Source organism: Aythya marila (assembly GCF_965140915.1).
Source record: "Aythya marila genome assembly, chromosome: 2".
NCBI classification, from domain to species: Eukaryota; Metazoa; Chordata; class Aves; order Anseriformes; family Anatidae; genus Aythya; species Aythya marila.
Genome location: NC_139043.1, coordinates 89,937,716 through 89,953,736, shown reverse-complemented (window position 1 = coordinate 89,953,736; position 16,021 = coordinate 89,937,716). Strand labels below are relative to the sequence as shown.

At 39.8% G+C, this 16,021-nt stretch overlaps 1 protein-coding gene across 9 annotated transcripts in view; it reads right to left on the bottom strand.

Annotated features, from left to right (window-relative positions):
• FHOD3 (formin homology 2 domain containing 3) overlaps positions 1–16,021 on the bottom strand; it is a 420,526-nt gene that overhangs the window by 104,648 nt on the left and 299,857 nt on the right. For all 9 annotated transcript variants that reach the window (XM_082753307.1, XM_082753302.1, XM_082753303.1 and 6 more), the window contains exons 8-10: positions 10,528–10,622; positions 4,674–4,817; positions 976–1,214 (exon numbers count right to left, since the gene is read on the bottom strand). In XM_082753307.1, the coding sequence (XP_082609433.1) occupies positions 976–1,214; positions 4,674–4,817; positions 10,528–10,622 (478 nt within the window). The remainder of the gene's footprint in view (positions 1–975; positions 1,215–4,673; positions 4,818–10,527; positions 10,623–16,021) is intronic.

Sequence of the window (16,021 nt, the reverse complement as noted above, 5' to 3'; positions counted from 1 at the left end):
GAAACCCCCAAAGAACTTCCCAAATGTTATAATCAACACAGGAAACACTCTTCATGGAGCACACTTTGGTTTTGCAAATTGCACCCTCAGCCACTGGATGACAGATGTGTCCAGCTTTAGCTGTCTGCAGCAAACATATCTTCATGTGAGTTAGTCAGCCAGATCCTCTTTATAGTCGAAAGAGAGAAATTGTTAGTTTCACAGCATGATTCATCTTAGCTGAAATTTCAGACATGTAGAACACATTAGATAACTTCAGTCTTACAAGCACTTGCTCCACTCCACAGACATCAAAGGGAGGCAAGCTGATCAGACATCTAACTTAGGCAAAATTAATTCCAGCCCTCTTGTGTGGTATTCAGACGTGCTGAGGGTCTGCAGCTCCCATTTTTTCTAAGCATGTATAGCCCAAGCCAAGTGTAATGGTACTGGCAATGACGCTAGCTCTGACTGACTCCAGTGATGCAGACTGCTCCTCAACTAGTCATTACTGTCTCTCTTTTGTTAATTATAAAACATCAGATACATTCACTACTACAGTGTAGCCTCAAAGGAAAATATTTATGCTGGAATGCTGGCTGTTTGCAAAGGGGAAAAACAATCAATGAATGGTAACATAAGCAGGGCAATTACCTCTGTATTAATGTGACTTTACCCTTGTTACAACCTCCCATTATGTTCCTATATTAAATATAAAATCTGTCAATGGATGATACTAACCTTGGTTAGTTCCATCAAATCAAACGCTCTACCTACCATGTTTTGGGTCCATTTACTTAGGGTAGATGGGTATGAACTTATATAAGAACTTGGGTATGTAGGTAAATAAAATGAAGTCACCTGCAAATTTTTTATTTATTTATTTATTTTTCTTCCAATTTGCTGGAAAAAGGCTGGCAGGTTAATAAAGTGCAATGAACATAATGGAAAGTAGTAGGGCGAAAGCAGGGCCCATTCCTTAGCTCAGGCACCTACCTCTCACTGAGACCTTCAACGCGCTGTCCGTGGCCTAGCATGAAGCTGGGGTTCGACTGACTGCACGGACTGGCAGGGGCCGATAAAGTGCTTTTGATGTTCTGTACCGAGTGTCTGCGGCTCCGTCGGCGCTCCAAGCCCCTCCGCTCGCTGGCGCCCAGGCTGGCCCTTCTTCTGTCCTTGCGCCCGCTGGGCGGGGGGTCAGCGCTCTCATCTCCATCCTCGTGTCTCAGGGTCACCTGAGGAGGAAAGAAAGGCAAGGCTTCTGATATGTGTCCTATAGGTACCACAGGTCTTCACAACTAGTCTTTAAAAAACAACTGATCTCAACATGAGTGAGGCACTGTTTCTACAGATATCCCTCCACGTTGCTATCTATCCACTAGTGCAGTGTAGCAGGTCTAATAACTGAATTATAGACTGACACCTTGTATAAAACAGTACAGGACCTGTAACAACAGATATATTCATGCCATTTTCATTTATTTATTTATTTATTTTTAAGGACTTAATTTTCAAGGAGTCCAAGCAGCGCTAGACACCTAGCTCTCTTTATTTCCTTCTAAAATACATATGTGAAGTCTTGGAACTTCTGAAATCAACAGAAGATCTCCTAGGCACTGATCAGTTGAACACTTCTGATGTTCAGACATGCCACTGGTAATGACCGAGTGAAAGATAGGCTAGTATTTTAGGATAGTGCCATCATTTATTCTCAACCAAGAGAATAGCAGATGCATACATAACTGCATTCCTCTGTAAGGTCTCCATTTTTACAGATCTCTCTGCAAAGTAAACAAAGGAAAAGAAACTAACAAAACTGTTTCTGTGAACTCATACCACAATGGATTAAAAGCAAAACACACAGACCACACATCTCCTCTAAGCTTCCCAATTTTTAGGTTAGCATAATTACTTTCTCTTCTGCCATTCAGTGGAAAATTCAGCATTTCCTGCCAGTTCAGAAGCACTGTCAGTGCAGAGGAACATATGCATTATACAAGGAAGGAACAATGCTGAGAATGCATTGTGCATGGCCACAATGACATTTGACAGAAAATTCTGACATTGGTTGGGAGCTCATCAACTGGAAATAGTCCAGGAACAAAATATGGATGTAGCTGTATTGGGTTTACGTGGCAAGGGTTTGGTAGCAGGGGGGCTGCAGGGGCAGCCTCTGTGAGCAGAGCCCAGCAGCTGCCCCATGTCAGAGCTGAGCCAGCTCCAGCCAGCTCCAAAGCGACACGCTGCTGGCCAGAGCTGAGCTAGGGAGCTGAGCTGGATGGTCTTCTGGAAGAACAGAGTTAAGAAAGGGGAAAAAAAAATGCTGTGTGAGAGCAGCTGGGAGAGAGGAGTGAGAAGCAGCCCTGCAGCCCCCCCAGGTGAGTGCAGAAGGAGGGCAGGAGGCAGCAGCAGTTCCCCTGCGGGCTGTGCAGGGAGAGGCCCCTGGTGGAGCAGTCTGTCCCCCTGCAGCCCATGGGTGCCCCATGGAGCAGATCTCCACGCTGCAGCCCCCCCGTGGGTGGAGGAGCCCCCGGTGGAGCAGGTGGATGTGGCCTGGAGGAGGCTGCGGCCCATGGAGAGCCCCCGCAGGAGCAGGGGGTCTGGGGGGAGCTGCCGCCCAGCCGTGGGGGACCCATGATGGAGCAGTTTGCTCCTGGGGGATGGATGGATGGACCCCGTGGGACGGAGCCGTGTGGGAGCAGTTCCTGAAGAGCTGCTGCCTGTGGGAAGCCCACGCAAGCTCAGTTCAGGAAGGATGGTATCTATCCACGTGGAGCAGGGGCAGGGAGTGAGGAGGCAAGGATGGCAGAGACAAAGTGTTAGGGACAGACCGCAGCTCTCATTTTCCATTCTCCTTCACTGCCAGAGGAGAGGAGGTAGAAGAGGGTGGATGGAGGTGAAGGTCGTTTTTTAGTTTGCTTTTAGTTTCACTAAAAGCACTCACTGCTCTAGTCTGTAGGCAATAGGCAATAAATTATATCATTCTTCCTATGTTGAGTCTGCTTTGCCCATGACAGCGATAGGTGAATGATCTCCCTGTCCTTATGTCAACCCATGATTTTTTTTTCATCATAAAAAAAATAAATAAATCGGAGTGTAGGGAGAGTCAGAGAAGGGTGTGGTGGAGTTAGCTACCTATTCATGTTACACCACCACAGCAGCATCTAGTATCTTGAATTATGGCATGCCGCTGAAATGCCAATGTGACACATCTCTAAGAGAAAAACAGAAGTGCTATCATACGGTACATAAAGAGAGAGCTATTGCTAGCAGAAACAAAATTACTGGTGGATCTCACCTGAAATGCAGCATAAAGTTTATGCAACCTTTATTTAAGAAGGATCCATTCACATAGGAAGAGGTAAAGCACAGGGATATGTGGGTGACCAGAAAAATGTGTATTTTCTTGTTTCTATGTCTTGTTATTCTGGTAATTCTTACTAGAAGGGACTTTGACAAAATGAAGGTTGGCGAAGTGGTATATCTCTGCAGAAGGTGCAAAATCTATGAAACTGTGAAGGAGATTTTTAAAATAAAGCACAAATTTGGTAGTAAAAGAAGGAATGTATGAGGATATGTTTACATTTAATCTGGTTATCAAGACAAAGCTGGTACACAACTAGGTAAACTGATAATTTTGCAATCATGTCTTTCAGTAGGCACAGCATAAACAAAAATAATCTGTTTTTACGTTTAACAATCATTTTTTACAGAGGACATTATCAGCTGATGCCTCTAACAATAAGAACATGGATCCCTCTCATTCTCACATTCCTTTTTTTCTGGCCTGACAGTCCTCCTCCAGACTGGTCTATATAAAAAATAGCTCTGCTAAAGTTAGTGAAGTAGTGATATGGTTTACTGGAGGACTTGTTAGTGTTAGGTCAGAGGTTGGACTCGATGATCTTGCGGTCTGTTCCAACCTAGACAATTCTGTGATTCTGTGAAGTGGCATGGGTGTAGAGCTGATGAAGAAAATGGAGAATCAAATCTACCACATCCTTTGCTGGACTTGGATGGAGATAAAGTCATTTCATTTCATCGTATCAGGATACAAATTCACATTTACATTATATTGACTGCAGCCTAGACCTTCCCACTTCCAACACTTGCCAAAACCTGAAAATTGAGTCTAATTATTAAGAAATTGGATATCCTATCCTTGTATATAAGTTCTTCAGAAGTAGTTAATTTATACCTAGGTGGTGAATGTGGAGTCGTTCATTACTCCATTGCTGCAAACTGCACAGGATCTGGTCCAGGGTAAACTCGTAAACAAGGACTTGCTGGGTATTCAGCTGCAGAACAAGTGGTATTTGTGAAGCTAAGCTCAGCTGAACCTTTTTCATGAGCCGAATACTTCTGCATATGGAGAGAACTGCTTACTTCAGGATGTGTAACAAGCAGTCTAAGAAAGTTTTCACTGCAGGCAGAACTGCCTTTAAAGAGGCTAGTAAATGTGCTGCTTTGCCTTGCAGTACACCCCAGCATTAGTATGAAACGCATCTGTATGAGCAGCTATATACTTGTAGCAGGTCACGTATACGAATGTGTATAATACTTCTAGCAGCCAGATGTTTTTCTTTTAAAATAAAATAGATAACCGAATTTCACCTAGGTTACATTCCCCCCTCCTCTAGGCTTTGAAGTTTGCACAAGCTGTAAGATGCATAAAACAGGGCATGTTATGTTACCTCATAAATGTTAAATTGCTCAACTAAGTCCAAGTCTGTTCCTTTCTTGTTCAAGTGTCTCTGTGAAATAGCTTCAATGCCTAGCTCTTCCAGACAGTCCACCACGTCGTAGAAAGAGTCTTGATCTGGCAACCCTGACAGCGTCTAAGAAACAAAGGAAAAACATTTAAATCTGTTTGTTTTGAAAAGAATTAAACAAAGGTTTTTAAAAGCGGGTGGCAAGTGGTGCTACGTATGATTTCAATAAAACAAAACCATGATGTGGGATTAGAGACACCGCTAGAAAATAAAAAACAAGTGGCACAGCTTTTAACAAACAACTCGATGCACTGTGTAGAAAAATGAATAATTGGCAAAACAAATCAATGTTGTTATTTCATACAAAAGTATGGAAAATGCGGGTCTTTAAAATACACAGTTGGATTCTTCCTGGCTTCATTCAAGTACAGATTTAAAGAACAGAGAATGTTAAAGCATCAAACACAAGGATAAAAGCAAAGACAGAGAAAAAAATGGTTCAGCTAAAACCAGTGAAGCTGATTTCCTACTGATTCTTATAACTTTGGCCGTAAGAAGAAAAAGTCAAATGCACAGCTGTGTGATGTCAGGACAGCAGGAAATATCCTGCACCATGTGCCTACTGTCCTCAACACCTGCAGCAGAGGTCATCCTCCCAACGCACAAATTGTTTTATATTACAGAGATATTGACTTCTTTCCTCCCTTTCAACCTTAAAAGTCTTACTAAAGGTATGCTGACTTCTTAGCTCCAATACAATGTTAAAAGTACTACAGATTCCTGATTATGGGGTAAGTTGTTACCAGTGACACTGGAGCATTAGAACACTAGAAAATAAAGAATGCCAGCACTAACAGCTACTGAAAATAAACTATTTGAATTCAGAGCTTTATATGGTGCCCACTCTATATTCAAGAGAGAAAGCACTTTTTTTCCTTTTTTGGTGAATACAAAAAACTGAGAAGAAATGGAAGGCGGTCTTCTGCAGTGTACCATGTACTTTAAACACTCCACTACAGTGCACATAGCAAGAGGAATTGAATCAAGCCACTCAACAGTGTACTGCAGAGTGATGCTTGGGAAGAGGACGTGGACACTGGACAGCTCTGAAAAGAGCGTAAGTGAACTTCATCCACCAGTCTTGCAGACAAAGCCAACAGAAAACACAACTATTTTGGTCTGCTATTATTTTCTGCTCAGCTTGTGCTGATTTTTAACCGCTCGTTATGGATGCTGCAGAAAAATAGGCCTAATCCTGCTGATGCTGAGCAGGAACTACTGAACATACAGTGCAGCCTTCTTGCAGAGTGGCACATGCCACCTTGTGAGCATCAGTCACCCCAGAGCTGCTTCTGCAAAACAAGGGAGAGTGCAGTCTGGAAGCAACACAGTTAGTCTGGATTAGCTCTCCAATGAGATACTCGTGCTCAGGTAGCTTCCTCTCTCCTAGCTATTCAATTAGCTAAGTAACTTATCTATAATTCCACTAGAAGAGAGAAAGAGTGAGAAAAAGAGAGAGCCCAGGCAAAAAGGAGACACTTTCCAGCCAGTTTCACCTTCTCATGAATGTGAGAAGGTGAAATGAATGGGATGGGATGAGCTGTGCTCTAATACTGGTTTTCTGGATTGTGGCTTTCCCAGAGTTGCTCTGAGCAGCAAAGTGAAAAAGAGAACAGCTGTTCTGGGCTACCTCCCTCTACCAAGAAACTTTACATTCAGAAAAATTGGTTGGAATTACATGAATAAGGAGAGACAGCAATAGACAGCTGACATACCCTGCCCTGTTTAAGCACCTCTTTCCTATGAAATGAGGCACTGGGAAATGTGCCAAGCTGTGTTTCTTCTTCAGTCATTGAAGGACTATTGTCTGATGATTATCTAGTGAGTTGCACAATAAAGAGGAATGCTTAGCACAAAACCCTAATAAAGTGCTAGGATAATATGTTTAGGATCTGATTAAACATTTGTGTCTGTCCAGGACAGTATTTAGGGCCTCTGTTCAAAACCCACTGAAGACCATGGAACTAAATTTTCCTGAACAGTGCTGATAATACATACCATGTACATTCTGGTCTTTCCTAAACTGACACCTAGCAACCTTAAAAAATGAAACCTGGCCTTGGCAAGGCAGAATTAAAATATAGCCACTTGGAGAAATGTGTTTAAACCATAGTCTTTGTTTTGTTGTAGAATTTTGTTGTGTTACTCCTAGCTTAGAGGAAAACAAGGACTTCAAATCTCATACTCTTTAGAATTCAGGTCTACAAAAGAGGAATAAATAAGAATGTCAACAGTCATTCTTATGCTTCTATCCCGTTTTGGTTTGAGGAAACATCCCCGAATTAAGATTGTTTTATTTGTTTGTGCAAGTTGTGCAAGTTGCTCTCAGGACCTTATGGGAATGCTTGCACAACACTGAGTTCTTTTCTCTCAAGCAGCTGCTTTTGGAATGGTGAACTAAATTAAAACCAAAAACCTAGCCTGAGAGTTTTGAGCTTGATATATCTTCTTAACCACATTTTTACCAAAGCCTAAACAATACATTTTACCTACCACTAACTGTAACAGTCCCAATGGAAAAAGGCAAGAAACTGATGAAGTTGTATGGGCAGTGGAAAAGAAAAAACCACCACAGGTCTATGGAATTACAGGCCAAATGTTTTCCTACATGATAAATCCTATTAGACGACATATGAAACTGGTAACAGCAGAATAACCTTACCTCGACCTGTCCTCGGTTCCATTTCTTAACAAAGCCAAATGTAAATTAGCACTAACCTATTCCTAGCTTCAGACTGAAAGGCTCTCTTTAACTGTGATTTTTTAAATGTGTATTGCTGGATGACATTAGGTAGCAAAATTAGTAAGTACAGTGTCTTTTGTCATTTAGAAAACATTCACAGCACAAAGCAGTGGTGCAGACAGAATACAGACAACAGAAAGTCCAACAAAGTGTATTTGGTGTGCATGCTTTGCATGCACGTCCAAATAACATAAAAAGTACTGCTCTGGTTACTAAACATCCAACAGATTCGGTTTCAATAGAGGGCCACACACTATATAGAGATATTATCTAAATCCTACATGCTTTGGTGAAAAACACAGTAAATTTACATAGTAAATAAACACACTTAAGGGCATTTGCTGAGTTTTCAATTGCTTTGGGATAGGAAGAAGCATGTCTCATGCATGCGTTTTCTCAGGAACCACAACTTCTTCTAAAACATCTGCTGCTGCCAATGCTAAATACAGGACACAAGAAGATCATTGCTGAAGAAATGATGTGCCAGCTGCTGCATTAACACCACAGTGGCCTGCGACAGCACTTTTCCAGCTGCTGCTGCTGCTGGACCACTGGTGGGTGTCACTCTAAGCTCCCACTGCTAATCACTGGCCTGGAAGCTTGTACTTAAACTTGTCTTGTCCTGGATCTGCTAAAAAGCACTCAGTGCTTAATCTGGCTACACTAAAACATACTGATTTTTACATACTAAGTAATAATTTTACTTACCTGTTTAAAACAAAAGTATTGTATAATGCAAGAGAACAAACATAATCTTAAAAAACTGGTAAAAAGAAAGTCATCAGTAATTTTACAGCTACAAAAATACTGGTATAATCTCAGTAATAGAAAATTTTTGAAGCAAATGTAAAAAACAACATGTAAATGAAAGTCTGGAAGTAAACAGAAAAGCCAATTGAATTTAACACAGAATTCAATTTCTACATTTGGTGATTAGAAGTTTTTATATATTTGTGTGTGTGTGTCTATACGTAAAAGGAAATATAAAGTGTTTAATCTGTTTGGACCTCAGTAAAACTTCCAATAAAGGGCCACATGGGAAAAAAACAATAAATAAAGAAAGAGGGATTACAGTAAGATCTAACAGACCATATGAACTCACCAAAGGAAGGTATCATAGGTTATACTGGGACTACACAGAATCTGAGGTATATATATTGAGATCAATCTCATTTTAGAGATTCATTAATGAGTAAATCCCCCATAACTAAGAGATGGTTAATGAAATGGTAGCATAAGTAAATTGGTTAAGTGTCAACAAAGGAGAGGATGAGGATAAAAGGATTGGTACAATTCTTGTATCAGATTTTGAGCAGGAAGGAAGGCAGTCTATAAATGTATACATGGAAAAAGAAAATGGAGTAGGAGAAGTATGCTTCCTTAAAACAAATTCCCCATGATGTTTCTGCCTGCACTGAAAACTTTGACAATTCCTCGCCTGGAGAAGCTGAAACCGTCTGAGCCTTCTTTGTATTCTCTGCGGGGGAAAAAAATTACAAGTGTGACATGCTGCTTACTGTTTTCTCTATAATCATGAAAAAAAATCCCATTAAAAACATCATAAAACTGTCCATAAGCCAGATCATAATTACAAGTGTGGCATTGTGGTATTCCTCTGTTCCTTGATCTTTGTAACTCCTTTGACTGTGAGATGCTTTTTCTTTTTGTTTGCTTTTAAAGAACTACCTCCTCCTAAAAATAGCTTTAAATGTAGTGAAAAACTCGAACTAAAGAAATTAACTATAGGATGACAAAGGAGTCAATATAGAACAATTTTTTTTTAAAGTTAGACACCGGGTAGTTGCAACGGAGGCGGGGGGGAAGGGGAATTATTTCAGACAGAGGAATCAGTACAAGATACAACAAGGCTTAGAACAGAAACACTAAAAACTAGTAGCCTCAGCTTTAATAGCAGCTACGGACACAACGAGCAGGTGATGCTTTTCAGAAAGAGTAGGTCAATATGTAAGATGGTCATTGAAAGTCAACAGGATCTTTACTGCCATGTAAGCAGGTGCAAGGGCAACTCTAAGTAAAAGGACAGTGACAACAGGGATGTCACTGGGAGAGATCAGGCCCTCTCAGGCATCTTCACTGGATAATACCAGCCATTAAGAAACCATTTCATTAAAACAAACACACAAACAGAACAACCCATTGCCCCAGCCACAAGCACAGAAAGCTGTCATCCTGGTATATGACCTCCACGGACACACTCTGGATTTTTAAATGAATATAATGAATAGTAATAATGTTCTGCAGTTCTCTGACCTATTAAGTATAATTATAAAACACAAAGCTATTTTGATTTTCTAGCAGTATGTTGACCTTCTGTGCTCTTTAAAAGATTTACTTTTAATTTTAGTCACGCTAGGATTTGTTTAGAATTTGAAGATTAGACATTAATTTTTAAGGAATTTACACTCATAAATTTCTAACTTTTGCAGTCCTTTCATTTTCTCCCTCCTCATCACTCAAGTGACTGCTTCCGAAAATGTTTGATTTTACTGCAAAACTACTACTTGTAATAAACGGTACCAGAAAATACAAAGAAAGAAGAAAAAATCAAAGCATGTTTTTACCTCAGTTTTTAAAGTGGAAACACTCTCACTAGCTCTCAGACCTGTTTAATTTACCATATTTGGTTTGCAGTGAAAGAAATAACATAATTTAAACAATCTGGAACTAGAAAATTGTGCACAATGCAAGCCTTTGTGAGCATTTGATCTTTTCACCAGTACTTGCTTTAATTATCTTCTGGGTAATTTGTTAAGCTGGTTTGTTGAGTTTTGTTTTGCACTGTAGTGCCAGCTTTGGGAGAGGAATTGTGTCATAATATGTTTATGCACAGCCATGAGCAAAATAGCAATTCTGCTGCTGCCAGCTGCTGCCTCTGGGTGACTGCAACATCTCTGGTCCTGCAACTTCTCTGAGACAAGTCTTCTTTGTCATATCTTCTCAATACAGACCTGTATTATGCAACTGAAAATACAAATATCATCACTCCAAATAATAGTAACAAAGCAAACAAACCTTGTTAACCAAGGTCATTGCGTAAACCAGTAGTTCCGTATCAACCCCATCCTTCTCCTCCAGGATCTCCACGATGTTGGACCATGGCTTGGCTCCTAGAGATAAAGCAGAAAACATCAGTAAAGGTAACCAAAATGGACAGCTGTTGCAGCGACATTTGTCCAAGAGGCAGCATGAGCTGGAATGATGTGGCCAAGTGGAAGATCAAGTGGATCAAGTGGATCTGCAGCTTCCTCTCCAGTCTGCCCTACTCTGTGGAGGACCAAGTAAATACAGTCAGTGAAAGCAATGGTACATCCTGAGGCAGGCTTCTAAAATGTCAGGCGGACTTTCCCCAGAGCTACTAATTTCTCTCCCTCGATGATGAAGGAAGCTTTGTTAGCCCACTCAATTGACAGTGAGCTTCTAAAAATCGTGTGGGACGAATTTTACCCCACCTATTGTAGGCTCCCACAGATTAGATAAATCTTACACAGAAGTCTGTATGCCACTCTTCCAGTGTGTTTGTTGCTTACATTCCTAGTGATATTACTGAGTTACACTGCATTAAGATAAGTCCTGTTAACAAAACAGTGTGGCAGAGAAAGACAATTTTCCCAAATTACAGGTTGCGTGTAAGATTTAAAAAAAAAAAAAAAAAGTTTTTTTGCTGTGGTTCTTACTTGGATTATTTTTAATAAGAATCCCCTCCATGGATCTTTCAGATACATTTATCTCTCTCTCTTTTTTTTTTTTTTCACTCAGTAAGGTCAAAAATCTGTGCTTCTAGCTATGAACTATTTGCCTGATTTGCATTTGTATGTTTGATATACATTTGCAGGATTATCTGCTGCCAAAACCCACGTGGCTTTAGCGAGTTATTGCACCAAACGAGTTAGGCAGGAAATGCCAACCAGATTCAAGATAATGTCTCGTGTGGAAGGCACCTTGTAAAACCATTCCATTTAATTTGGCTAAAAGGCAGATGATGACATTTTCAGTGGGGGGAAAAAAAAAAAAAGAAAAGAAAAAAAGAAAGACTATTTTATCTAGGAAAATGGAGGAAATAATGAAAGACTACAAATCACTGTTTTGTTTGGAGTAAAGTTAAAGGTTGGGAGAAAAAATCAGAAAGCTAACCCTAATTTAGAGATGCCCAATTCACCTACAAGATCGTAACTGCAAGAGTTTTACAATTCAGAGAGAAAAATGCGGAGTATTCTAGCAGATCACATCCCCTAAAAATTATAACGATGACAACACTTTGAAGACAATCAGGCAGTAAAAACGAAACGTTTCATCCCAACAACCTGTTGCTGACTGATCAGTGACCCCAAGGTTAAATTTCCACACTGCTCTCGCAGCAATTACCACCACTGCTTATTTGCGATGCTATTGCACATACATGCAGATAAATCCTGCTGCACAGACATGGATCCCTACTAACCAAGCACCCATTTTCAAAGCAATGGCAGTGCACTGTGTGAAAAACGATCTAGTAATGAACACACAGACAGCAGTACTTCTCCCGTTTTCTTTTCCCCACACTTTTGAGACGTTCTCTGATCTTTTCTCCTGAATAATAAAGCAGAGCTTCCTTATCTCAAGAGAAATCAAAGTAGAGGGGATTCACCTTCATCTCTCAGAAAGTATTTATGTGCATTACTGATTAAGTACTAATTTCAGTACACTGCTGTAATGAGAACACACTAGACACTGCTTTACCAGACTCTCTATATTACCAGACATTTTGTTCAGTACATGTTCAAAAGACATGTGGAACAAATTCACTCGGCTCACAAATGATATATGATCAGCAGGAATGATATCCTCACTACAAAAATGTCTTCCTGTGGTTTCTAGTGAAAAATAAAAATGGAAGAAAATAAGAAAGAGAAACAAAATGGGGAAACTGCACAAGCTTGACTTATAACAATGCCATTTAGAAAAAAGTGAGTTGCCAACAACATGAAAAGTTGATTATTTAATCCACACCACATTATTCAGTGACAGTCTTTCTAGAGGAATACCCATTTGTTTTGTAGACAGGTTTTATTCATAGTGAAACAATCCTATTCTGTTTTCTAAGGACAATATCCTGGTGTTTTATTTATTTCTTTATTTTTTTGCCTGGATATCTGTGTACTTCTCCATTATTACAACGGAGTATTTTCAGGATTCCCTTGCTGTTTCCATGCATGGATGACAAAGCTTTCCTCTATGCATGCTGCTTCTCTGTGTCAGACCACAATTAAAAAAATATATGCCAGCAAGGCAGCCCAGTAACAGCTCACCCATCCTTTGAATTCTTTAATTAGGATGCTGTTACTAACCTTAGACAACTTTGAAAATCTAGGCTTGCATTTGTAATTCTTTTCAACTGAAATTCAATCTATTCCCCAATTGGTATCACCAGGAGGCTGTACAAGGACTTTGACTGAGCCACTCCAATTTGTACCAGATTAAACCCTGCTTTTCAAATGCTGTTTTCCTCATTATCATCTCAAGCTGAACAGCCAAGGAGTAAATAAACACAAAATAAGACATAATGCTGTCTACAAGTTTGGGGACTAGGCAGTTCTGGTCTGAAAGCTGCACCATTTCCTTCCTTCTCACACTAATGAGAGTCTCTAGTTTGTAACCTATGATCCCAGCAGCATGAGGCATGGGTGGCTCTAAAGCAGGTTTCTCCTCTCATCCACACACAGGCCCTGAAGGTTGGATTTCCAAGTATGTTGTTCCTGGAGAGTTACCACTTAAAGATGAGTCCATAGGCTGGAGTCTACGTGAAAAAAATAATTTCCAAGCCACAATTTTTTTTGTGTGGTAAGGTGGCTAAGTGAAAAAAAACTCCTTCACCTCCCAGTATGAGCTGTCTAGAAAGATTTTGTGAAAGGTACTTTGGAAGATCATGCATTACAGAAACTGGTGACTTTAGAAAAGTCATGGGTTGCTGTAGTAAAACAATGAGGCTCATACAAAAGATACAAAAAGCATGATATGTATTTTCTCTTTTGCTTTGGAAAGATATTTGTATTGTGCAAGATATTAAAAGCTCTCTGATTACAGAGAGGAACCTTTGAGGAAGCTAGTGTGCAGAGCCAAAAGCTACTGCTTGCTGCCATCTGTGCAATGGTCTGAATATAACAAATTATGGAAAACCTAAACTCAGGTATTTCTATTAAAAAAAAAAAAAAGTAAATTCATTTAAAATTTATGCTATAAAGTTTATTTTCTAAAACTGCAATTATTTTTGTGTGCCAATTGTCAAAAAGCCTTACTTTCAGCCTGTCTCCTCTACCTGATCGTGATGTAAAGGAATGATGATGTAGCATCCCAGATCTTTTTCTGAGAGCAGACTGCGGTGTTCACGTAAGGTTACAACTTCCAGGCAGGACTTGTGGTAAAATTGCTGGGAGCGACGTAACAGGCTCACTAAAGCAAAACAGTAAAGGTCGAGTTTTGTGTGTGTTCTCCTGCCTTCTACTGGGTAAAATGGGAATTGCTCAACTGTTTTTTGCAGATTTCTCATTGGTACCAGCTATTATTGTGGCTACTCTGTCTGGAAGGCTGGGGCCTCATCAACCATGATGTTACCACAGTATTCTGAGTAGTCATGGACAGTCCATCAACACACAGAGAACTGTGGGGTTTCAACAGTTAGGTGTATATTAAATGAATACTGTCTACTGAATAATGCCGCCCATTGCTTGAAGTCTTGATCTTTTCTCAGTTTCCCCTTCAAATATTTTTGCAAATGAATTTAAAAAAAATTAAAAATTAGTTTCATCCTGTCATTCATGCCTTACACATTTTTTTTTACATTACAACTACACAGGATGTACACATAACATACAAAGCATGAAAAACTTTGCAACAGGCAGGAACCATACAGGGGGGCTGTCCCCAACATACAGACAGTCTCCAGTTGCCATAGGATAGAAAGAGTTTTGGAAATACCTCAATATCTTTTAATCACGACCCTTTAAATATGTGTGAACATACAGCTTTACATCACAGCTACAGGATGGGCGTTAGTTTACTGGTTATCTTAGTGTGCGAAATGGGAGGAAAAGGGGAGAACTGATAACGCCAGCCACTTAAATAATTCAGCAATAAGTCAGGTAGCAGAAACATAATTCACAAACAGAATGCTTCAGTGTCCAGTTCAGCCACTGGGCTTTAATCTCTGTACTAAAAAATGCTTGTGATAAAACAGCCCCAGACAGCACAGTGCAACGCCAGCTGCGCTCTCCAGAGCCCATACAGTCCTGGTATGCTTAACCTTAAAAGAGATCAAATTCCACTGGGGCTACGAAACAAGAAGAAGCTGGGGGGAGGAATCTAGATGGAAATATAACTAGAACCTACATCGTACATGATGAGGACCATCCAGTTATTCACTTATAATCTGCTTGTATCTGAGAGTAAAGCAGGCACTTCCATAGATCTTTGTACTTCAGCTTGCATATGGATGTATTCTTGCGTAGAAACCACAGATGGGATCACTTTGAAACAAGGCTGAGTTATTATGGGGTTCTTTATGTTAATCATGTGTGGTACACATGTTGAGGAATTATGTCATATCTCATCACCTTGTATGTACATGAAACATTGGACTTTTTTCAAAGCAGTGCTAAACTTAATTATATAACTGCAAGATTTATGACAATGTTTCAAGAAAAGGCACATCCCTATTTTTCCATTTTATTTCTGTTCCCTTAAATCAGTCATTACAGGCAGGTACCCTTCAGTTATAAGACACCAATTTCTAAATGTTATATACATGTAAAATGTAGACCTTTCATTGCTATGGCTATTCCACTGATGACATAAAAATGGAACTAAATAAAAAACAAGAAAAAAAAATCTCTTTCATAGCTAAGCATAATTGCTTATAGAAAAAAAAAAAAAAAGGAAAAAAAAAAAAAGGATAAACTGGGTATTTTGGGCTGTTTTGGACAAGAGTTCTGTTAACCCACAGGTATGAGAATTCCCCTAAACCCTCTTCTCATACTAAAAATCACCCATTGAACTAATACATAACTTTTTTCATGTCTTAGCTTGATACTGAAGTTTTACTGCTTTGGGGCATGGAAATACTTGCCTGCGGCAGTTTTACAGATACAGAAGGGAGTACACAGCACACGGTATGTTCAGGGTCCTACTTGCTCTCTGTTTTCTTTAATGAGATTTACTTGCATGTGAACAGATGGCAACTTGAACATGTTGAGTATACTAGGGGGTTCAGAGAGCTGAGGAAATGCTATGAATGGCTGTAAAAATAAATCATAGAACTCACAATTACATGAATACTGTGATTACATTTCTGCTGATGACATTGTAAGGTTTATTGGTTTTATTTCAAAACAGAAGGCCAACCTGAAGAGTACACCATTTAAAAGTGTTACATTGATTTTGGATTATCTCTGCCTGCTCCCCTATCATGAGAAACAATTTGGGGGTTGTTTTTTATGGTATTTTCAACACACTAGGTAGTTGAAAACAAAATCTG